General features: G+C 39.4%; 1 protein-coding gene across 1 annotated transcript; it reads right to left on the bottom strand.

Moving 5' to 3' along the window:
• Positions 1 to 13362: 13362 nt before the first annotated feature.
• On the bottom strand, positions 13363 to 23830 carry LOC126251564 (transmembrane protein 223). Its single transcript, XM_049952082.1, has 3 exons — positions 22968 to 23830; positions 20966 to 21108; positions 13363 to 16419 (listed from the first exon to the last, which is right to left on the bottom strand). Exons 1-3 carry the CDS (start codon positions 23473 to 23475, stop codon positions 16270 to 16272), a joined length of 801 nt encoding a protein of 266 aa, XP_049808039.1. The 5' UTR covers positions 23476 to 23830; the 3' UTR covers positions 13363 to 16269.
• Between the last annotated feature and the right edge of the window lie 877 nt (positions 23831 to 24707).

Below are 24707 nucleotides of genomic sequence, written 5' to 3'. Positions count from 1 at the left end.
ATGCAGATTGAAACATAGTCAGCAGCAAAAAGCTGTGAACCAGATGGTGTTTGTTTATTTATTTATTTATTTATTCATTATAACAAATGACATCATGGTTCATATAATATATCTATTCAAATGGTTCAAATGGCTCTGAGCACTATGGGGATATATCTATTACGAATCCTTTTTCAGGGCTATACAGGGTGAGTCACCTAACGTTACCGCTGGATACATTTCGTAAACCACATCAAATACTGACGAACCGATTCCACAGACCGAACGTGAGGAGAGGGGCTAGTGTAATTGGTTAATACAAACCATACAAAAATGCACGGAATTATGTTTTTTAACACAAACCTACGTTTTTTTAAATGGAACCACGTTAGTTTTGTTAGCACATCTGAACATATAAACAAATACGTAATCATTGCCGTTTGTTGCATTGTAAAATGTTAATTACATCCGGAGATATTGTAACCTTAAGTTGACGCTTGAAACCTCCGACGTTCAGTTGCGTTTTGTAACAAACACGGGCCACGGTCGGCGAGCAGCATCTGCAGGGACATGTTTACGATGACGACCGTGTTTACGAGTGTGGCTGTAGTGCACTGTTGTGGTTTGGTCTAGCTGTCGCAGTGTCCGCATGTAGCGCTTGCTGCTATTGTTATTCTGCATTCGTCTCCGCACGCAGACCAACTGTAGTACACCGTGTTACCAGACGTCTGTGATAGTGTAGTGTTGTAGGAACTGTGACCATGGTGTATTCGAACTCTGAAAAGGCGGAGATAATATCTATGGCGAGTGTCGACGAAATGCAGCTGAAGCCTGCAGGGTGTATGCAGAACGGTACCCGGACAGAGAGCATCCAACGTGCCGCACATTGCCAAACATCTACCGCCAACTGTATGCAACAGATATGGTCGTAGCACGCAAACGGGTCCGTAACAGGCCCGTCACAGGAGAAGCGGGTGCAGTTGGTGTGTTAGCTGCTGTTGCCATGAACCCACACATGAGTACACGGGACATTGCGAGAGCCGGTGACCGAGTCAAAGTAGTGTCATGCGCATACTGCATCGTCACCGCTTTCACCCGTTTCATTGTCGCTACATCAGCAATTACCTGGTGATGACTTTAATCATCGAGTGCAATTCTGTCAATGGGCAATAACAGAGAATGCGTTGCAGTTCTACCTGTTTACCGATGAAGCGGGTTTCACAAACCACGGGGCAGTGAATCTACGGAACATGCATTACTGGTCCGTGGACAATCCTCGCTGGCTCAGACAGGTAGAGCGACAGCGACCGTGGACTGTAAATGTATGGTGCGGAATCATTGGCGACCACCTCATTGGTCCTCACTTCATTGCAGGGGCCCAAACAGCTGCAACATACATCGCGTTTCTACAGAATGATCTGCCAACGTTGCTCGAAAATGTCCCACTGGAAACGCGTCGACGTATGTGGTATCAGCATGATGGTGCACCTGCACATTCCGCAATTAACACTAGGCTGACCCTTGACAGTATGTTCGACGGGCGTTTCATAGGACGTGGAGGGCGCATAAATTGGCCAGCCCGTTCTCCTGATCTTACACCTCTGGACTTCTTTCTGTGGGGTACGTTAAAGGAGAACGTGTACCATTATGTGCCTACAACCCCAGAGGATATGAAACAACGTATTGTGGCAGCCTGCAGCAACATTACACCAGATGTACTGCAGCGTGTAATGGCATCCGTCCATCCTTGAGGGATGATGGTGTAGCATGCTTGGTTCAGAGTCTGCAGCGTCTGCTGTGGCTAAAAAGTCCCACTCGAGAGTGGCAGTCCCTACTGCAGTTTGGACATGTGAAATTTGAGGGACTCCGAACAGAAGCCGCTCTGTCTCTTCGCTTTGTCCTCTTCCTGATTTGTTCCTGTGTGCGTTCGTCCTCTGAGAGCTTGACGCCGTTGCGCACAGTTACTCACCACTTGACACGGTCATCTGCAATGCTTTCCCAGCGGCTTGGATTGATTCTGGTCTTGGTCAGGTCTCTCTTGCAGACATCTTTGAAACGAAGATGCGGTCGTCCCACTGGCCTCACACCTTCCTGAAGTTCGCCGTACAGCAGCTGTTTCGGTATCCACTCAGGATCCATGCGCCTGACATGTCCCAACCATCTTAGACGTTGATGACTCAGGAGTGCAAAGATGCTGGTTGTGCTTGCACGATGAAAGACTTCGGTGTTGGGTACTCTATCTCTCCAAGAGATCTGAAGGATCTTCCGGAGACAGCGGAGATGGAAGCTGTTGGGTCGAGATTCATGCCTAGAAAGAGTTGTCCATGTCTCACAGCTATAGAGAAGGGTGCTTATAACACAAGCGTTGTAGACTTTTAATTTAGTTTTTGTGGTAAGCAGTCCATTGTTCCATACTCTGTTATTCAGTCTAGCCATGACAGATGATGCCTTTGCGATTCTGTTAGTAAGTTCAGTGTCCATGGACAAGTTGCTACATGTTGTGGATCCCAAGTAGGTAAAGTCATCAACTATCTGGAGAGGATTGCCATCAATGCTAATGGATGGAAGGTTGGTAGTGCTCTGCGCCATGATCTTAGTCTTTTGAAGGCTGATGAGTAGACCAAACTTTTCACAGGCATTTGATAATTTGTTGATTATATACTGCAGCTCATCTTCTGTGTTCGCTACTAGAGCTGCATCGTCCGCATATAACAACTCACGGATAACGACTATATTTACTTTGGTCTTGGCCTTGAGGTGAGCAATGTTGAAAAGATTTCCATCAGACCTCGTATGTAGATACACTCCCTCCTCACAGTCTTCAAAGGCAAATCTGAGCAGAAGGGAAAAGAAAATCCCAAACAATGTAGGAGCTAACACACACCCCTGTTTCACACCGCTATTAACAGGGAATGCTTCTGATGTTTTACCGTTGAAGCAAATTGTTGCTTGTGTTTTCTCATGGAAAGAGACAATTATCTGCAGTAGTTTAGGTGGGTATCCAATCTTCTGCAACAGTTTGAAAAGCCCATTTCTGCTCACTAAATCAAACGCTTTAACAAGGTCAATGAAAGCAATATAAAGTGGCCTCTGCTGCTCACGACATTTCTCTTGTAGCTGTCTTAAGGAGAAGATCATATCTACGGTTGATCGGCCGGGCCTGAAGCCACACTGAGATTCTGGAAGCTAAGATCTGTAATCGCATTAGGATGACTCTTGCATAAGCTTTCCCGGCTACACTTAGTAATGAAATGCCTCGGTAATTGTTACAGTCACTTCTGTTCCCTTTGTGTTTATATAGAGTAACTATCCTCGAATTCCGCATACTCATCGGGACATAACCTTCTTCCCAGCTGGTTGTGATAAGTGAATATAAATGTTTGAGAATAACAGACTTGTTGTACTTAATAACCTCTGCAGGGATCCCATCTTCACCTGGGGCCTTTCCGTTAGCAAGAGAATCTATTTCTCTACTAAGTTCTTCCATAGTAGGCATTGCATCTAGTTCTTCCATAACTGGCATTTGTTTGATGGCGTCACATGCATCCTTGCTAACTTCATTCTCGACTGCATACAACTCGAGGTAGTGTTCAACCCAGTGTTCCATTTGTTTGCCTTCATCAGTAATGACTTCACCCGTCTTGGACTTCAGAAGAGCTGTTTTTCTGACAGTTGGTCCAATTGCTTTCTTAATTCCATCGTACATTGCCTTAGCATTCCCAGAGTCGGCCACTTTCTGTATACCTACACATAAATTCAGCCAGTAGTTATTTGTGCATCTCCTGGATGTTTGCTGTGCCCTGTTCTTTGCTTTCCGTAAGTCATCTCGAGTTCTTTCATTTGGGTTTCTTTTGTAAGCAAGCAGGGCTTTCCGTTTAGCCTCAGTGACTGGTTCCATTTCTTCCAAATTTTGCTCGTACTAGTCCTTATTTCTTTTTCCTTTTATTCCATAGGCCAATACTGCTGAGTTGTAGATTGCACCCGAGAGTTTTGCCCATTTCTTATCAACATTCCTTTCTGCTTGCACGTTTCCTGGGAAAGCACTTTCAAAATTACTGGCAAAATCCTGCTTTCTTTGTGTGTCATGAACATGATCTGTGTTGATACGGGGATGACCTCTCAGTTTAGCGTGGTGACATTTCTTAGGACTGAGCCTCAATGTGCACGCCACTAGGGCGTGGTCTGTGTTGCAATCAGCACTATGATAACTTCGTGTCAGTAGCACAGTTTTGAGACCAGTACACCTAGCTATGACTAAGTCAAGTTGATGCCAGTGATGAGAGCGCGGGTGTCTCCAAGACACCTTGTGCTGATCCTAAGCTGGAAATATGTGTTTGTGATACAGAGTCCATAAAAGCAGCAAACTTCAAGCAGTCTCTGGCCATTTTCATTCATTTTTCCCACTCCATGATGTCCCAGGCAATTCGGCCATATGTCGTTATCTGATCCAACTCTAGCATTAAAGTCCCCTAGAATATACAGTGTCTCGGTGCTAGGTACCCTGGCTATTCTGTCACTGAGTAAGTCATAAAACAGATCCTTCTCTTCCATGCTGGATGATAAGGTAGGAGCGTACACATTTAGGATGTTGACAGTGGCACTTGAGGAGCATATTTTCAAATCAATAATTCACTCTGTTCCACCGGATGGTGGCACAGTACAGTCCAGGAGGGCGTTTTTAACAGCAAATCCTACGCCATGAAGTCTTGGCTCGTCTTGAGACTTCCCCTGCCAGAAGAATGTGTAATTATCCTCCCTGATAGAGCCCGCATCTGGAAGCCGCGTCTCCTGCAGTCCCGCAATGTCTACATTCAAACGATGGAGCTCTCTGTCAATTACGGCAGTCTTACGGATGAAATCAACCTCTTGTGCATCGTCAATGTACCTTGGACACATTGTCCTAACATTCCAGGTGGCAATACGAAATAGTGATTTCTTTATTATTTCATTTTTGTTGTTGGTAGGTGTACTATATCAACCCGCTTGTCGAAGATTACTTCTAAGCTTCACACACCCCGTGAAGCAGGCGGATAGTGGGGGGACAGCACCTTATTGGCTGGGGGCTGCCCAGCTTGAGGCGGGTGGTAGCTGTCCAATGAGATGCAATGATCTCTCCCACCGTCAGAAGTGGCCCCTGGCACTCGAGTCTTACGCCAATCAGACAGAGCTTATAACTGGTAACTGCCTCTTCCCGTGTTGTGCCGAAGTCCTTGGACGCCACTGAAGTGTCCTCTCCAGGATGCTACAAGCCTGAGCGATAAATATGAAGACATGTGAGTTGCCCAATCATCACGGTCTCCCTCTCGACCTAAATGATAATATCCAGAGGAAAGGCAAGCCAATACGTCTGGTATCACTTCGGTTGCAGGAGCTGCCGAAAGGGGACGTAGTACGCCTTCCAACCGCCTTTGGGGCCCCACTCCAGATTTTCTTTCAGGGTTTTCTCCCTTGGCCTTCATCCCTCCCGAGACCAACCACAAGGCAGTGGTGTGTTAAGGTAATTAGATAAAGAGAAGGAATGGTAACTGAGGAGAGGGTAGGGAATAGTATATATAGGATATAAGACGGGTCGTTGTGAGGCACACTTTGTCTGGCTCCTCTGCTGAGACCTGCCCGGCTAGGTTGGACCTGCCAGTAGCTACGCTACCACCGATATAGCTCTCAGCTTCCTGCAGCGTGTACGACATTCATTATGCCAGAGATTGCAATTGTGTGCAGCAAATGATGGCCACCACATTGAACATCTATTGGCCTGACATGTCGGGACAAACTCTATTCTACTCCGTAATTGAAAACGGAAACCACGTGTGTACGTGTACCTCACCCCTCATGGTAATGTACATGTGCGTCAGTGAAAAAGACCAATAAAAAGGTGTTAGCATGTGGACGTAATGTGCTGTTCCAGTATCTTCTGTACCTAAGGTCCTTCACCGTTCCCTTTGGATCCCTACGTAATTCGGTGCTCTCCGATACACACGATCGAACTGCGGAGGAGTGGTACTCAAGCATCAACTTTATGTTACAATATCTCCGCGTGTAATTAACATTTTACAATGCAACAAACGGCACTGATTACGTATTTGTTTATATGTTCAGATGTGCTAACAAAACTAACTGGGTTCCATTTAAAAAAACATAGGTTTGTGTTAAAAAACATACTTCCGTGCATTTTTTTATGGTTTGTATTAACCAATTACACTAGCCCCTCTCCTCACGTTCGGTCTCTGGAATCGATTCGTCAGTATTTGATGTGGTTTACGAAATATATCCAGCGGTAATGTTAGGTGACTCACCCTGTATATCTGACTCACATATGCACGTATGAAAGTGTGTGCATACACATACACACACACACACACACACACACACACACACACTTGGAGGGGGGGAGTGTTCTTAATCTTGTTTATGTTCTTTTGACTAATCAGCACCTGTACTATTTGGTAAGTTGTTACCTTCACTTCTTAAATTATATATGATTGACTACATTAGCACAGTACAGCTGCAGATCATGCATCAATAACCCACCCAGGACAGTGCAAATTCTCTCCAAACCCGAGTTCATTGGTTTTGTTTTGTCAAGATCATTTGTTACTTGTAAATCTTCAAATATAGGGGTACTTCTACTTAAACTTTTATTACTTGAGACAGTGTAGACTGAAAACTATTTACCGTATGGGCAATTTACTTCATAGGAATGAGGTTCAGATTGCGTGGTGCAAAAGTTGCGTTGTTAGTGTCATGATTTGCAGGTAGGTGGCGGTATCGGTACAGTGATGTAGGGCCAAAACACAAGCATCACTGTGTGTTACAGATGCAGACAGTCTACACAAGTCAGCTCAAGGTGAGCATGGTTTTACTCGTAAAACTGTTTTATCAAAACAACAGCAATCATGCTGCTGTTCTTCACAGTATCGAGGCATTAAAGGAATACATATGGGTCCTCTTTCCGCACCGGGGTTGATATACAGGATTTGGAAATTTGTATTAATTGACAATTTAGGAACTGCCCATGGGCAAGGGCAATGGTGAATTGCACAAGATTGTTAAAGAAGTTACTGTTGCTATGGCTGAGAATAGTGGACGCAGTTTCAATCTTCAAGCTGTGCACAAGCTGATTCACAATAGCTGAACATTCCATGTCCACAGTTCGAAAACTGCCACGAGCAATTGTAAAATGGTATCTGTACAAACTTCACATCACTCACCAGCTTTTGCCATGAACACAGACATTCGACTAGACTTTGCTCTTATATTTCTTGCAAGAGTTGAAGTTAACAACTTGCAACCTTAGAATATTTTGTGGAATGACAAAGCACACTTTACTCGTTACTGCTCTTCTGCACGTCCTTAACAAATGTTTCCACAAAGTTTCATTGTCCTATGATCACTTGTTTTTCATAGTGGCCCTACAAAGTAGCGAAAGTTTAATTATACCCACCCCTTATTTTTAAGGTTTCTCAGGTGGAGCAGCAAGGGACACTTTTCATCCAAAATTGTACACAAACCTTGCCACTATCACAGCATTCAAAAGCGTTGTTCTAATTTTCAATTCAGATATAATAAAGACAACACAGCTGAAAAAGAACACATACCAAATTGCCTTGTTAAAAACCTAAAAACAATAGTCTGCCCATTCTTGCCACCTGTAAATAATCAGATGTGACTGAAACACAGTTGCTGCAAGTGCACAAAACAGAAAAATCACCCTGAAAATGATATAACTGAACTAGGCTCTTCACAGTGGATTGTATACAGTCCAATACTGTCTAGTGACACATCCTGCAAATTGGACACCACTGTCATGATATAAAGTATTATGTAGCGAGAATGAGGGTCCTATAAAGATGGGAAAAAATTTCCCCATCTATGGTACCATCCAAGTAACTTCATATAGCTCATAGAGACTGAAAAGAGAGAATTAATAGATGTAACATGGAGGGTAAAGCCTGATATATAAACTGCTGCCATGCTTTATCAATAGTGGAATAATAACTGGTAATCCCTACCTGGCTTCTTTCCATAATGATTGGCATATCTCGCATAAGTAAGGCAAAATTATGGAAGAGCACCTTTCTTTCCCTACGAGGTGCTTATCCTATGCAAAATCTAATCATAACTAGGGTGTAGTGCTGAGAGCTGAAGAGTCACAAATTCCAGTACCCCGGCATCCTACCAGAGGCCATACAAGTTCCAATGCAAGATGAGAATAGTTGCCATTTTGTTTGTCTTCTCCAGTTTTCCCAGTGAGTACGGGATCATATGACAGGTGACAGGAGTAGAGCAGGAAGGGGGAGAGTGAGGTACATTATGTGCTAGACAAACAGAATTCATAATCCTTTGCTGCTGTGACAGAGTCACCAGATCCATTAAATATAACTTAAATAACGAGGCCAGATTGGATTTTGTCTATTTTTCTGGTTCATGTGTTCTACGTATATTTCTGTCCTCCATTTATTAATTTATTCAGAGAAGCATCCAACTGAGGTCTGTAACAAAACATATTATTACTCTTTAGTGGAAATATGCTGCGATGAACATTTGTGAAAAGTTAGAATTGTGTGACAGATTAGGTTTGTCACCTTGAGCACTACCACTGGGCAATTGGAGCACACACTAGTAGCAAATTAATGTTCAGAGTCAGTCCTTGAGAAATGCTCAGAATAAAAAGAACACTGCCCACGTCGGGTTGGGCTACAGTTTTCGCATGTCATACTCTGAATTTCTACTAGTAGGTTCTAGTGTGGCATAGCACATATAAAAAAAATAAAATAAAAATAAAAGAGAGAGAGAGAGAGAGAGAGAGAGAGAGGGAGCTATCTTAGAGACTATTGGAAAAATGGAAACAGGTAAACGTTGAAAACAGAAGGGAATATCCCACAGAAATAATCTGTCGGCATAAAAGACTATTATAGCAGAATTAGCTACTTACAACAAAGGGTCCTTAGCAAATCACTATCGAACAATGAAAGCTAACTTTGAATACCTTTTGATGTACGGTGTGCACATGAAAATTTGTTTCTCAATCAAGAATAGTTTAAAATCTAAGGTCCAAATAATGTTCATTCTTTTATTTATTGCAAAAGTTTAACTCAATGATCAAACAAAACATTTATGATCATTTTGCTAGAACATTTTTAAAATATCTGTGATTTTGCAAAACTTTTATAAGTAGGATGTTGATTGTTCCTTATAATTTTCCAGGTTAGAAACCATCTGCTATGACATGATTTTTGCTTCTTCGGTTAATGCTGCTCTCAGTTTTTTAAAGACATTGCTATACTTCTGAAAAATAAACTGCCATCACACATCTGTTCTAAGATCTTAATAATGTTTTTTCTTTCAAGTTAAAACATATTATCAAACATATCAGCCAGTAGCCATTTCTGACATTGACCTGAAGTAGAAGATCCAGTTACTTTTACTTTTTTTAGTCTTTTGATAGGTATCTTTACCTTTCCTCCATCTTCTCTTATTATCTTCATCTGCAGTAAGTCAGTTTTAGTTATTAGAGAATCATTCTGTGGCATCATACTATACATCCAAGAGTTCAGCTATGTGTAACTTTCAGTCCCCTGTATTTTCTGAATTTTAATTTAATTTTGTTTTGAAGTTCATGGCAACAGGAGAGCCATTACACCGTTAGTGATTTGCATTCAGAATATCATACAGTTACATCAGCAGAACAGTACAAAGCACAATCAGTACTTTGAAAGAAATTAGTGCCTCTATTTCTGAAGTTGCCCTCATCTGATGATTTGAATAAAGACTCTGAGGAATTTGAACATACATGAAATTTACTGAATTGTGATGGAGCTATCAATGGAGAGCATGTGCAATTTTTTCCTCTGCCCAAAGTGGCTCCCTGTTTTATAAGTACAAACATTTTTTCTCCATTTTGTTGCTTGCTATCATCAAACCCAACTACAAATTCACATTCACTGGTGTTGGCTCCTATGGAAAGAAAGACGGGTATTAGCATTTTTGACAAAAGCAACATTTCACAAGTGGCACTATCTCTCCACATCCCTGCAAACTGTCCAATTCTGACATCATTTTGCCACATGTGTTTAAAACTGATGAGACATTTTGACTGGGTGTAAACATGATAAAACCTATTCTCGGATAGCTGCAAGTGTCAGCAACAAGAATGCAATTTTTAATTATCGTACCTGCTAAGCTCTTAAAGTGTCTGAAAATGCCTTTGCTTTATTTATATCTCAATTGCTGTAATGTCTTATACAACCATGGATTTAATCACTGTAATTTGTTGTCTGCATAATCTACTTAGGGATGCTTCCCTGGAGATTAACAAAACCATATGATGACAGTGCATGCAGAGCCACCACAATCTGAAAATCTTATCCGACTTGCTAGGGTTGATGGTTTTGTCAATATAAAATTTCCCTGTGCAATACTCACACATATACTATTTCAACAGCATCACAGGGGTGGTAGCGTGGCAAAATAATCAGCTTACCAGTATCCATTAGAATACTTATTTCTGGTTGTACAACGTTTGATTGTAGTACAAATTGCTAATAAAGCACACAAACCGAATAAATATAGTATTATTCTTAGTTGATCTCTGGACAAATTCTCCAGTTTCCATCCAAACATTGTCATTAATGTTTTGACCTTTATACACAGCACTGGCTACACACAAGACATGTGGAAACTTGAACAAAATTTTCACTAGTTTTTTTTGTTTTCTACAGATGTAAGTGACACTTCTGAAGCAGACATTGTCAGTAACTTGTATGGTAACAGCTGTGTACCATAAGCTGCGGTTGAGGCTGGACTGCTCTCTGTCTGGTGTAGGGAGACGGCTGCTGCAGCCCGCCTGTTACCAAGGGCTGCAGACACATCGGTAGCTCCATGAGGCTATTTGCAGATGACACGGTTGTCTACAAGAAAGTAGCAACATCAGAAGACTCGTACGTACTCCAGGAAGACCTGCAGAGGATTAATGAATGGTGCGACAGCTGGCAGCTTTCCTAAACGTAGATAAATGTAATATAATGCGCATACATAGGGGCAGAAATCCATTCCAGTACGATTATGCCATAGGTGGTAAATCATTGGAAGCGGTAACGACCGTAAAATACTTAGGAGTTACTATCCGGAGCGATCTGAAGTGGAATGATCACATAAAACAAATAGTGGGAAAAGCAGGCGCCAGGTTGAGATTCATAGGAAGAATTCTAAGAAAATGTGACTCATCGACGAAAGAAGTAGCTTACAAAACGCTTGTTCGTCCGATTCTTGAGTATTGCTCATCAGTATGGGACCCTTACCAGGTTGGATTAAAAGAAGAGATAGACATGATCCAGCGAAAAGCAGCGCGATTCGTCATGGGGACATTTAGTAAGCGCGAGAGCGTTACGGAGATGCTGAACAAGCTCCAGTGGCGGACACTTCAAGAAAGGCGTTACGCAATACGGAGAGGTTTATTATCGAAATTACGAGAGAGCACATTCCGGGAAGAGATGGGCAACATATTACTACCGCCCACATATATCTCGCGTAATGATCACAACGAAAAGATCCGAGAAATTAGAGCAAATACGGAGACTTACAAGCAGTCGTTCTTCCCACGCACAATTCGTGAATGGAACAGGGAAGGGGGGATCAGATAGTGGTACAATAAGTACCCTCCGCCACACACCGTAAGGTGGCTCGCGGAGTATAGATGTAGATGTAGATGAACTGCTCTTGATACTTGCCAATGGGACAATACGCTGTGTCCGCTGCCACAGCCACCAATCACATGTTAGGAACCAGACTTTTAAATATCTTTTGACTTTCCTGAGTGTGCTGGTTTGGTATTTAAAGATGCCACAGGCTCACTTGAATTAATAAAACTAGTGGTGCCAATATCTACATGCAAGTTTCTACTGCATGCAGAAATTTGGCTTTCCTACTGCAATACTAACATAGAACTGTGTGATCGCTAAAGCTGGTAGTGAGTGGAAGCAAAATACAAACAGCCTGGAGACTTACGAATTCTATCTATCAAGTACTAAACACAGAGCACTCACAAAACTTTATAGACTGTAATAACAATTTTAGTGATGACTTAATGTGTACTCACATCAAAATCCATCTAACTTCAGTCCTTGTCTCGGTCCATTTATTTAGTGAGATGCATGTTATTAAAACACCCCCCAACTCATTTGTTGAGGAATGTCTGGTACTCAAAACAGTTATCTTTTCGGTATCGGGTACAAAAGAGCCACTCCTGAAAGCACAGGCTGCTGTGAATTGTTTTTTAACCTGCCACTGATATCTGAGGAGGCCTGTTTATCAAACATTAATGCTCAATGTGTTATGGGAATACATTAACAACTGTAGAGCTCTGTTTGAACAGGCAGAAATTGTGTATACTGTCCCATCATTCAGGGAGTTCATTTTGTCACTTCTGTAAATGGTTTGGAATTTTTTATGTCTGGCAAAAGTAGACACAGTTTCCCAGTTTACAGGCCTTTTGTGTGTACTTCAGCTGTTCCTGAGCTGTTGCAAGGTTTTATTTATGTTCCTCAATTTTTCTTTCCTAATTTAATCTTACTAACTCCAGAGCATCAGAGCTATCTTAGAATGCATAAACATATGGCTCATATAATGTTTATTGAAAATTAACAGATTAAATTTTTCAGAATTCTTACATTATAATTAAAAATTGATCTTTGAATCAACCAATTTCTTGTCAAGCTGGGCTAATGCTAGAAGACATGCTCAATGTAATAGTATTAAATCAACTAAGGATTGGAAGGAAATATGAAACAGGCAGGACACAAAACAAAGTGAGGATTAGAAAAGTTAAGGAGGGAAGAATGTAAGCAAAAGTGTTTGCTGAAACAATAACAGCAAAACAGAGCTAAAGAAAAGAGTAGGAAATTGATATAGAGAAGAAACTTGAAGGCATATCAACTCGATTGTAAATGTCAGAAATTGTGAGAAAAAATGCTAATTTATGAAGTTCTGAGTGCCATGAGACAAAGTCAGTTGTGTGTAGGTTGCAGTAGTTATTCAGAGATGGAGATGCCTGCAGAAGACAGCGTAGTATGGAGGGCTGCATCAAACCACCTCAGACTTCAGTTAACGAAAACACAATTCCGAAGAAATATGCTACTCAGAATGTCCAGTGACTGAGCACATCAACACAAGAAACAGCAAATGAAGGCTAAAGTGCAATATGGTATCCATGAATCTTCCATTCGTTGCTGCTGTTGTTAATTTGTTATCAATGATGGTTAGTAACTGCATAAAAGTAATTGAATTACATGTAATGATAACTTTCCAAGTAATTTTCCTTGTAATTGGTGCATGTTAGAAAATGTAATTTGTACTTTTAATTTACTTATTTGAATAAAATAGTAATCATTACAACATTGGAATCATTACTTTGTAACAGTCATAACTTGTTCTCTCTCGCACATATCTTGCAGGCGATGAAAAACATCTCACCTATATATATTTCTTTAACACAACCGTCATTCATTCTTTGTTAAACTTTATAAGTGCTTCGAGGGAAGTTGAGGGTTGTTTGTCTCTTTGATGCACAGCATCGCCAATGAAATAGAAAACAGAGAGAATGGGGTTAGAGTATTTCCATTTCCTTAGTTAAGAAATTATTTTGAGTTTTAAGTGGTGCACAATGCAAAGAAAATATAATGGTAAAATGTAAGCTCTGACGGAGAAATAAATTTCTGAACTCTGCTGGGAGTTCAGCATCTAATTTAAAGAAGCATATACAGGTAAGCAACTACAATCTGAAAATATATTATGTAATATTAAAGTTACAAATTGAAACAAGTGTACATACATGCCACATTTCCAAGAAACCTAAGGAAACAATACAACTATAAATGTTACGATATTATTAATACTGAGTATAATTTACTACAGCACAAATATAACAAATGGTAAAATATAACCTTTTTTAATTAATAATCACACAACCTTTGTCTCCACTGCAGAGGATTCATCCAACAAAGTTATCTGAAATGGGACAATTCCTGCAATGAGCTAAGAAATGAAGTCTGCTCTTCAGACTGAAAGTACAGGTGCAAAGTAAACACAATTTATACTTTCCCTCACAAATAACACTACCCACCATAGCACTGTCGACAAGCTAGTTTTAGATTTTGTCTGCCATTCTCTTCAGCCTTTATCAGTGGTAGAAGCATTGTTCATAAATTTGATGAAGTCTCTGGAACCAAATAGTATAGCAACGTGTAGGAGGACTGTACCTGCATGACCGACGCAAAGGTACAATAACCAAAAAAAGAGACTCGTAGAGCAGCTATCAAGAGTTAATGCTGTTACAACCACAGCAGATTACTAGACAAATTTTAGTAGGGCTTTCCTGGGGATAACCATGCACTAGCTCAATGAAGAGACACTAGGCAGCAAATTTGTGATGCTTACCATAAAAAAAGATTGAGAGATACCATACATAAGATTCTGCCTGTTGCAATTGAGAGCCGACATAACAAGTGGTGTCTTGTGTAACAGACAATAGCAGCAATTTTGTCAAGGTTTTCACATAAGTTAATTTAATCTTTGTTTTCTTTCTTCTTCATACATAACATTTCTGATATCAACTTTCTATTTGTTTCTTTTAAGGATATTAGAAATGAAACATGGTGAGAGCGAAGTTGCAGCATTTGATGGACTGGAAGAGATAAGAGTTTTTTAAAGTAGCACTCATTCTTGATGTGGGTGTGAATCACCTCATCAGTGGTGTGGTATGCACACTGTAGTTACACAGGAGTTGAAGAAGGAAACAGAGTGATATGCAACTCAAATTGGATCTAACTGAACTTTCTCATAAATTTTGTAGCGCAGCTTATATTCTAGATTTACTTCTTACTATAATTGCATGTAAAAAGTTTAGGTGCAGCCTATATTTGTACAAATATGGTACATCTATTAAATGTCTTTTTTTTTTTTTCCTCCATGTTTCAGTGATGGTTGCAAGAATGCCCAGTCTCTCTCATTCAGACCACTAGTCATCAAGGTCCAGGTAGTGCAGTTTCACCTTTCTTTTTGCCACAATAAAATCAGTGAGTGTTGCCTGTTGAACAATGTACCAATCGTTACATGTGAAAAAGCAATTGGGTAAGGTGGTAGTAAAGTGGACCTGAATGGACTGTGGTGGGGATGTTGGATTCTTTTGTTTTGTACGTTAATCAATCTGTTCTCTTTTAATACATTTTATATTTGCTCCATTCAGCCTTTCCTTTATTATTTTCTTTTTACATTTGAACATTAACCAACCCAATTGAAAAATAATTGTAATTTGTAATTGTAACAGAGTACCTAATTTGCCAACTAACTTTAATTGATCCAATTACTTTTTTGAGTACTTTTGTCAATACTCTTCGTTATCATTGGCCATATCAGTTGGGTGACAGTATAAAGTAACACCTGAAAATAGCTCAATCTTATGATCTTGACCATCCCAAATATTTGGCTGTTTTTTCTGAATGTGTGACAATTTTTAAGCTTGTGGATAGAGTGAGACCTGACAGCACAGATAAACGTAAACATTATTATGTTTACCACCACTTTTATCATAAATGTTTTGCTATTTTTCTGTTATATATCATGAATTCTGGGGTGGTGGTAAGGTTGGTTTCTAATAACTCAGCTTAAATTGCTACGAGTGAAGCAAAATACCAGCTAACTTCATTTATGAAGCATAGGAAAATATGCATGAGCTATGTGATTGGCTACCAACATCCAACTGTTCTGTTCTCATCATTTATCACTCAAACTGTTAACAACAGCAGCGTGCAATGGAAAAGCCACAGACACCATAAGTGCATTTTTACCCAAATGATCATTTATCCCACTGACAATCACTGATTAGCACATTAACATCAGAAAATAGTAACAACATCATAAAACTATATTAGTAACTAATGAAATATTTTATAGTTTAATATGATACAGCAAAATATACTTCGCTTTCTCTCGTATTACACTTATGGTATAACATTCAGGACAAGTGGAGGTTCAAGTCCCTATCCACATTTAAGTTTTCAAGGCTTACCTTGATCACTTAAGACAAGCAGATGGATGGTTCTTTAGAAAAGGACACAGCTGATTTCCTTCCTCGTTCTTGGTGGGTGAAAAATCATTAACTTAGTTGTAAAAATATACTGAAGAGCACATACACAAAGAAAACAAGTGATGTTGAGGAATGAGCATAAACTGGTAATAAAATTTACAGTTGCTCCAAAATTTGCATTTGAAAAACCTTGCTCCAAGTAAATACATAGCTTACAAATTTCTTTTCAAGCCTGCAGTGTAATCAAAAAGCTGAGGGTTGGTAAATTCTCCTCTCATGTCTAATACATAATGAATATAATTTCCTTTCACTTTGATTGGCAGCTGCCCTTTAGCACTCCCGCGGCTAGCTGGACAACTGACCTGCACAAAACAAAAATTGAAGCTTATAAATTACCAGTAGAAATAAATGTCAAACATTAGAAAAGTAATATATATTCTCGATCATCTAATGAACTTAGAGCAATGTCAAAATACTTTTTATTAGTATCAACCACAAAACAATCACGCAGTATGTCACAGACGAAGCAACTTTGCAGAAAATTGGTGTGTCTCTTTTGTAATATACTTAAACAAAACACAAGTGGGCCACCAAGGATACTGCAGTAGCATATGTAACATTCAAAATAATTCATTTAAAATGTTCACTGGTAAAATTAAGTATGTTGTTAGATTCAAGCCAAGTTATGTAGTGAGTGTACCCAAACACCACAATTAAGACAACATCCTTTCAAATATGAAAAACTATGAATGCTATGTCACTGTGCAGCACAACAGAATGCTAATTTAAACAGGTCTCAGTTCCTTCATCAAACTCACAACTATTGTTCCCTAATGTATTGTTAAATAAACATGGAGACAGTAACCATTTAACATAATGAAGGAAGCTGCAGTATCCCCCCCCCCCCCCCCCACACACACACCTTTTCCTCCTTCCTCAACATACCAGCTCTTCTATTAACTTCACTGTGTTAAACATAGTTCACGAAAGTTCAAATATTTTGAAGCAGTTTGACAACAGTTCAATTATCAACAAAGTTTCTAACTGCAACTTCATTCTGTCAGTGTATTTCTTGACTCATACTTCATCCCTTGGGGTTCTCCTTCATAACAAATTCTACAAAATGAATTAATGAACAACGTCATTAATATTGTATGCTAGTGTTCTAAGCAAAACCACATTAACATAGTTCATAGTTACGTTCTCCACTTTTTCCTCCCAAAAATTTGGAAAACAGCTCATTCAACTTGAAATGACATGGTTGCGAAATACTGCCAAATGCTATCTCCAGCAGCTACAAAAATATCAAATGAACACTTTAGGCTGTATCTATGCACACAGTTGATTATAACACAAATCAAATTTACGACCTCTGATATGACAGTTTTGCACAAAGTTACTGAAGAATTCCCTTTATTTCAGAAAGCATCAAAACAAATTCAATATGTGTAACATTTTTATCAGTGCCATTCTAGATAAATGGCAAACAGCACAGTTTATCCAAAATAAGTTAAATAACCACTTACTGAGTTTAAAGTAAGAGTAAATATAATCATTGACTCTATGCAGGATGCAACAAGTAGTGAACACACAAATATGAATAAAACTGAGTGAAAATATTGTCAAATTCAGACTCAAAGAGGCATTTGGATACAGTTCCAAAAGTACACCTCATGAATGACCATGAAAGACTTTAACAACAAACAAACAAACACACACACACACACACACACACACACACACACACACACAGAGAGAGAGAGAGAGAGAGAGAGAGAGAGAGAGAGAGAGACATGCACACAGCATATCCCGATGGAATGCTAGCAGCTGACTCAGTATGTTTAATGACAGTTGTTTGGGAGGGAGGCAGGGGTGGGGGAGGGGAGCACAGCTGTCTGGATGAGCTTTACAACTTTGTTAATATGTGGCAGCATCTCTAAAAGTATGAGAAATCTTGAGTGCAGGTCAGCCAGCCTGAAGCTCTGACCACACAGTGGAAAAAACCTGACCGCTTAAGTGGACTTGGGAGGACAGCTTCCATGACAAAAGAGAAATTCCAAACAAAAAATAAACTAAACATCCAATGACAGAGAGGCTAGTCATATGATTTTAAAGAAAAAAAATTGATGAGTGGATCAGTAAATATGTGCCCTCACTATGAGACTTTGTTTTCAAGTTATTTAATTAATGTTAAATGTTTTAGATATAAAATGATCTATAAAATTAACTCACTAATGCATGAAGGGAGCCATACAAACGTAGTGTCAGTTGATAGTCTCAGTGAGCACTATCAAATTGTTAAAGTACATTTTCTGTGAATAATATGCATTTTAAATTACATGCCAAAATGTATATTTCGCACATGGAAAAGTGAATTTTCTCTTAAATAAAACATGAAATAGCGGTAACATTGGTAAACAGATGTCATTAGATATGCACGACTGTAATAGTTTAACTGTTTGATATTTATTACTGATTTAATGCCACAAAATATTGTCCATTGAACAAAGACACTAAATGTGGCAAAACCATTAAAGCCACATACAAATAATAAGCAGCATTGAAAGGCTGATGAAATTTGCATCCAGATTCATGTGTAATACGTATATACAACATTAAATTTATAGTTTTCAGAAGCTGAAGCGTAGAATCTCAACTCAAGTCAGTGCAAGGCTATAAATAACAGCTGCAATTATCACGCAGGACACTTTGTATTCAGGAGTGAGATGGAATGGAGTTCATAAACAGACAGTACATATGTGCAGCTGGGCATCACCTAGTGTCTATCAGGAATATTTTCTAAATATCTGGTAGTGCAGTTGTAAAAATTTCATACGTGACGATCACAAGGCCTCTGAAATATTTTTGACTCATGTGGACTTACAAAAAACCAACACTGGGCGAGCCGGGTGGTTGGGAGACATAGTATTTCACATCTGACTGTCTCAAAGACTTTGAAACATTTTCGGCATGAGGACTCAGTATAATTTTGGGTTAGGCAACTAATTCTAAACTGTAGAAAACTCTTCTGGAGTTAAACAACGGAAAATCCAGGTTGGGATATAAACTATGTAAGATAAGATAGATTACTACTTACCGTAAAGATGATATGTTAAGGCACAATTAAAAGACACACACACGCCATTCACTCACACTAGCAAGCACACCTCATGCACACCAGACTGCCAACTCCAGCAGCTCTGACTGGTCCGAGCCACCGAAGTTGGTGATCATGTGTGTGTGAGATGTAATGGCTTGTGTGAATGAATGGCGTTTGTCTCTCTTTTTTGTTCTGACGAAGACTATGGTCGAAAAATTATGTGTGTTTTTTAATTGTGGCTGTCAGCCACTTAATGTGTCATCTTCATTTAAGTGGCAAGCTTCTGGAGTTATCTTTGAGATAGAAGCAACTTTAAATATTTTTTGTGGGTTTTCGAAAGTTTAAGCAAATACATGATGCTGGTCAGCTTATTTAGACCACCACACTGACAAATTATTTAAATGTTAAATGACTGTGAATAGTGTAAAGGGATATTTTAGTTTGTTGCAACAAACTTAATTTAAAAAAAAAATTAAAAACACTGTGTGACATGAACATTACTTCACCGCACATTCCTGCATATATTAAACTTTTAACGAATTTCATTTACATTTAATGCAACAGTGAAGTAGCCAACAATTTGAAATCCAACCACGCATTAGGAGGCCCTAACAACAGTGTTTTTTTCTTGCTTTTATTCAATTTTTTTTATTCATGCAGATGTATGTGGGGGCTCACAAGTTGATCTATGGTGGAAGAAACAGTGATTAACTTCACCACTGGACAATTATTTACCGACAGGAATCAGCATGGAGAGCAGTGTGAACATTCATTATTACTTTACATTGCCTAACTTATCCTGCAATGTCTCAAGATGTAACTATGAATAACTGCTTCTGCGGTCACAGAAAACTGAATAACTGTTGCAATCACTTAACATGGATAGGTAACTTATTATTATTATTATTATTATTATTATTATTATATTGTAATGTGCCATTAAAAGTTATGACAGAGTGATGTCTCTCAGTGGATTATAAGTGAATGACGTAGTTATGGCCTTGATGCAAGACCAAACAAAATGTTTACCGTCTGTGAATTAAGCATAAGATAAAATGAAATAACCCTAGTTAGATACTTGCTGAGGCCTCTAGCAACTGAGATCAGAACATAAGGGAGTAGTAGAGACTGGACGGTAAGTCTCCCCTGACCCGAGGTTCTGGGTGGCTTTACCGAGCTCTACTTGTCTTCCTAAACTTCTCCAGTCTTTTTCCTTCACCTTCAACACTTCTGCCAGAAGAATGAACTCCTTGTCCACCCCAGCCCGTCTGGTCTCGGCCAATGGAATACAGCTGTGTACACTACGACTAGCCTGCGAGTCCGCCTGCATGTCGGCATGTGCCTACCTCCTGTGCACCTGTGCCCATGCCAGCCAGCTGGCCCAAGCACACATGCAAGTTGGAACTGTCTGTGCACGATGTACAAAATGACTTCTGAGTAATGCAGTGGAGTTTAAGACAGAATTTTAAGAACTTTCTGTCGGGCAACTCCTTCTACTCCACTGAAGAATATCTTCCCAGAATCTCTTATAATTGATGTTGTAGCACTGGAATATGACATTTCACAATCTTAAGTCATTTCATTGTATTGCACTTAAATAAAATGCACGTCCTTGACTTCCTTTCAAATCCCAGAGACATCTCTCCAACAGCTTCATGGATTGTGAGAAATGTGTTGTAATATAATAGGCTTAATACAAAGCTTAAAATATAAGTAGTCCATTTCCAAACTTACATAAACATAGTGGTTATTTTGAAGCAGTTATTACTAATTAACTACCACTCCAATGTTAAAAAAGCAGAACTTACATTTGCAAGATCCACTGTACGTGAAATATTCCTTCCAAATGGTCCATGTGTAACAATTGTTATGCTCCTTCCCCCTTTCCGTAATATAAGATACTTAACTGATTTTGCTGTGTACAAGCAAGTGGTTGTCATCAAAGTTAAACCTGGCAGGAAAAGTAAAGACTGAATTGAAAACAAAAGATCATTACTACATATCAAAGTCAAACTATGCTACTCAACAGCTGAAAACTGTCACTGTCAGACACATTTACAAGAAACAGATGTCAGTCTTCAACATTCAGAATTTTAAAACAATATTTTTCATTAAGGGAGCAACATCTACACCTACCTCAAATTATACTAGTAGTTGTATGGAGTGTGGTAAGTAGCCTGCTATGGCAGTTTCTGCCTTTCAGTGTACAAGTTGAATTTTATGGATCAAGAGGAATGTTCGATACGAGTCATCAGCTTTGGCCTGTGACATAATGTTAACAGCTGCTTTCACATCATCTTTTTGTGGATATATTCGTGGCTGCATTGTTAGTTTCCGAAGCCAATGAATATGGAATAAATAAATAACAGCTTGTGGTGACACATTGATCTGTATAGCTTAGCCCAAGGTATAGGTTAGGTTGGAAGGTAACTGTTTGGTTGTGAGTTGACGAAGCTAACAAATGTGATACTAAAAAAAACCTAGTTCTGGTGACAGATCTACAGCTTCAAGCAAAATTTAGGTCTGGCTGGAAGGTGACAGTTTGGTTGTGATAGGCCTAGTTAAAAAAAGAGAGAGAGAGAGAGAGAGAGAGAGAGAGAGAGAGAGAGAGAGAAGGAAAAAAAGACTGGTTGTGGTGACAGACTGATTTGTCACCTTGCCCGTTTGAAAAAAATTGCCATTAACATCAATTTACAGTCACCATATTGTTTTTATAGCATTTTTTGCTTGTTTCCTATGCCACTGACCAAAGCTGATGCCTGTTTTCGAATATTTCCCTATATCTGACTTGCAGCACATCCCTGAACACTCTTCTTCAGGGTGTGATAGCTATGAAACATGATTTGTGGATGGGACGAATCTACCACTCCTTCCCTAATGTGAGGTTTCACAAAATTAAACACAACTGCGCATATTGTTAAATAACTATTTGTCCATGTGTGTTAATGAGTTTCTATGTCTTCCACCAGTGAAGCTGTAAGCTTACATTAATATATATATATATTTTTTACCCTGACCAGATGAATAGTAGGCAATGTGCCTTTCTATTACTACACCTTAATATTTTTACAAAATGTACCTTACTTCTTTGGGGAAACTAAACGTGAGAGAATATTTACACAAATCTAAAGTAGTTTATTGTTAATGACACAGCCCAAAAAATGACTTAGCAATGTATCTAAAATCTGTAATATTTGCGTCATTTGGGCATATGCAATGCTATTTGATGAGTCTTCTTATTCCTCACCTTTATCCCATACCTTCACTGGGTCAGATCTGGCAATGTTAGTGGTTCAGAAGGAAAGGATTGCCTCCCTGTCCCCACACTTTTCCCACCCCCATTATCTAGAACCTAATCTAAAGCTGGCAAAATTTTGTTTGTGTCACACACACAATAGGGTGTCGAACATACAAAATTTACCAACAAATTATCTTCTTCAGGTGTGCTACTAGTGTGTGACCTCGTAACAGTCTATTCCTCATAATATATTATACAGTGGTTATTTGTCTTCATTAACTGAGACAGATATTAGAAAATGACAAGTTTCTCATAATAATAATAAAAAATACGAATGAACTTCAGGAGCCAGAATTTCAGAACCTGGAGATTAGCATGAAAAGATTTACATTAAGCTACCAATTAACAATGATAATAAGAATTTCTATTGGAAACTGACGTTTTTATGACCAGCATTTTCCTAGCAAGTAATACTGGAGGTAGACCTACTGCTGGTGTTGTGAAATTATACATAATCAGTCACATTTGAATTTTATCGACAGGTTGTGATATTTCTGTATTTCCGTACTTACCTACGAATATAGAAAGTAGAGTAAATCCAAGTCTATATTTCTTCTCTCCTAAATTAACCCTCCTCCAGAAGGGGAGATCTTCATTCACATCCGCTTTCACCGGCGCATCTTTCAGTAGTGTATACCCTAAATGAGCAGAATACATCCAGAAACAAAACTGACAGACTGCAAATAAATTAAGAACCGTATACCACCTGGGGTTTAGGTGTCTAAATAATATCACATCCTTCTGAACATCAGTGTTCACTTCATATGGGCGTTTCGCGCTTAGATTGGAGCTTAAATGTAATGATCGTTTTTGTGCACACCAAACGCTTTTTGGACTACAGAGTTTCACAATTATTTCACTTTTAGCGGCCGACGTGAACGCCGGTACTCCTTGTTTACACCAGGATGGGGTACATAGCAGTGGTTTCAACTTCGATGCACAATAATATCTTTTAGAAACACAACAAACATAAGTGGGAAATGTACGCCACGCTGTTGGCCCTAAATAGCACAGTGACATTGCTTTTTTAATATTTTCTTCGAACAATTCCGAAAATACTTATAACCTCAACTTTTGAAACAACACAAATCCCACCCTCGTCTGCATCGATACTCGATGTTTGTTGCAACTTCAGTAGACGCCACTAACATGTATAATTTTTTTAGTAGCTCCCGTTTCGCTGTATTTTATACAGAATATAAAGAGACACTCAGTTACGCCTATAAGCTAAACAAAACACATCACCACGCATAGTGCATACTGATATTACCGAAGTTCGTAATGGTATAAAAAACCGAAAGTTGGTTCGATATCGATATACATATTCAATATATAGAGTGGGCTAATCAAAAGGCTCGTCCACACGCAGCGATCCGTCTGCCCACATTACATCGTACCGAGCGGGCCACGAATTTGCGCAGGCATGAGGTGTGTACCAACATTGAAATGGAGTTAGAACAAACTTGTTGAAATCTGTGGATAAATGTTAGAAATGGATTATAGAAAAAGCATTTTATACAATGCAAGAGTTCTAAATATGCCTATGTTTATTGACAAGTCCTATGTCATTTTGATGATGTACTACAAGGCCGCTAATAAATTGAATTGAATTGAAGATGATCTTGAGTACTAGTTATCTCGCATTAAATTTATATATGTGAATACACTGAATATACCATGGGCAGTATGGCGGACAATTTTGTATCTTGTTAGACAATAATGATCTAACCATCTCTTACCTAGGGGCTGGGAGAAGTGGCCCCCGCCAGGGGCGTAAGAGCAAGGGGAGCACAAATTCCAAAGGCTGCTGACGATGACGTGACGGAGCGCCGGGCCGCCCTCTGAAAAAATAACGCTGCGCCGCGGCCACTCTGGTGCGAGAAATTGTGGAAAATTTTGCTACAGAACGGAGAAGAGATAGTAAAGGAAGACGCTCTGATGACGAGAATCCTCTTCACTTTACTGGGAGGCACTTTTCTCATGTCACTCCAAGTGGCCAGTCCAAGAAATGCAAGCTATGGCGTAGATGTGCAGTCTGCTCGAAACTGAATGTGCACCGCGACCGGTATCATCTTTTTAGATAAACTTTTGAAAAATACTACTACTACTACTAATACTACTACTACTAATTTATTCTTGATTTTTTGGCAGTGCTCAGCTAATATATATTACCCAAGCTGAACCTCCTTAGCCGGCCGTTGGTGGCTGAGCGGTTCTAGACACTTCAATCTGGAACCACGCGACCGCTACGG

The sequence above is a fragment of the Schistocerca nitens genome, chromosome 4, assembly GCF_023898315.1.
Source record: "Schistocerca nitens isolate TAMUIC-IGC-003100 chromosome 4, iqSchNite1.1, whole genome shotgun sequence".
In the NCBI taxonomy this organism is placed as follows: Eukaryota; Metazoa; Arthropoda; class Insecta; order Orthoptera; family Acrididae; genus Schistocerca; species Schistocerca nitens.
The sequence above is the reverse complement of the archived record's forward strand: the minus strand, read 5'-3'. Positions and strand labels throughout refer to the sequence as shown.

Coding starts and splice junctions, on each gene's coding strand:
- LOC126251564 (XM_049952082.1), bottom strand. CDS start 23,475: ATGTCACTGTGCTATTTAGGGCCAACAGCGTGGCGTACATTTCCCACT. Junction 21,109..22,967: donor TCTACTTTCTATATTCGTAG/GTAAGTACGGAA, acceptor TTTTCCTGCCAG/GTTTAACTTTGATGACAACC. Junction 16,420..20,965: donor GTACAGTGGATCTTGCAAAT/GTAAGTTCTGCT, acceptor TGTTTTGTGCAG/GTCAGTTGTCCAGCTAGCCG.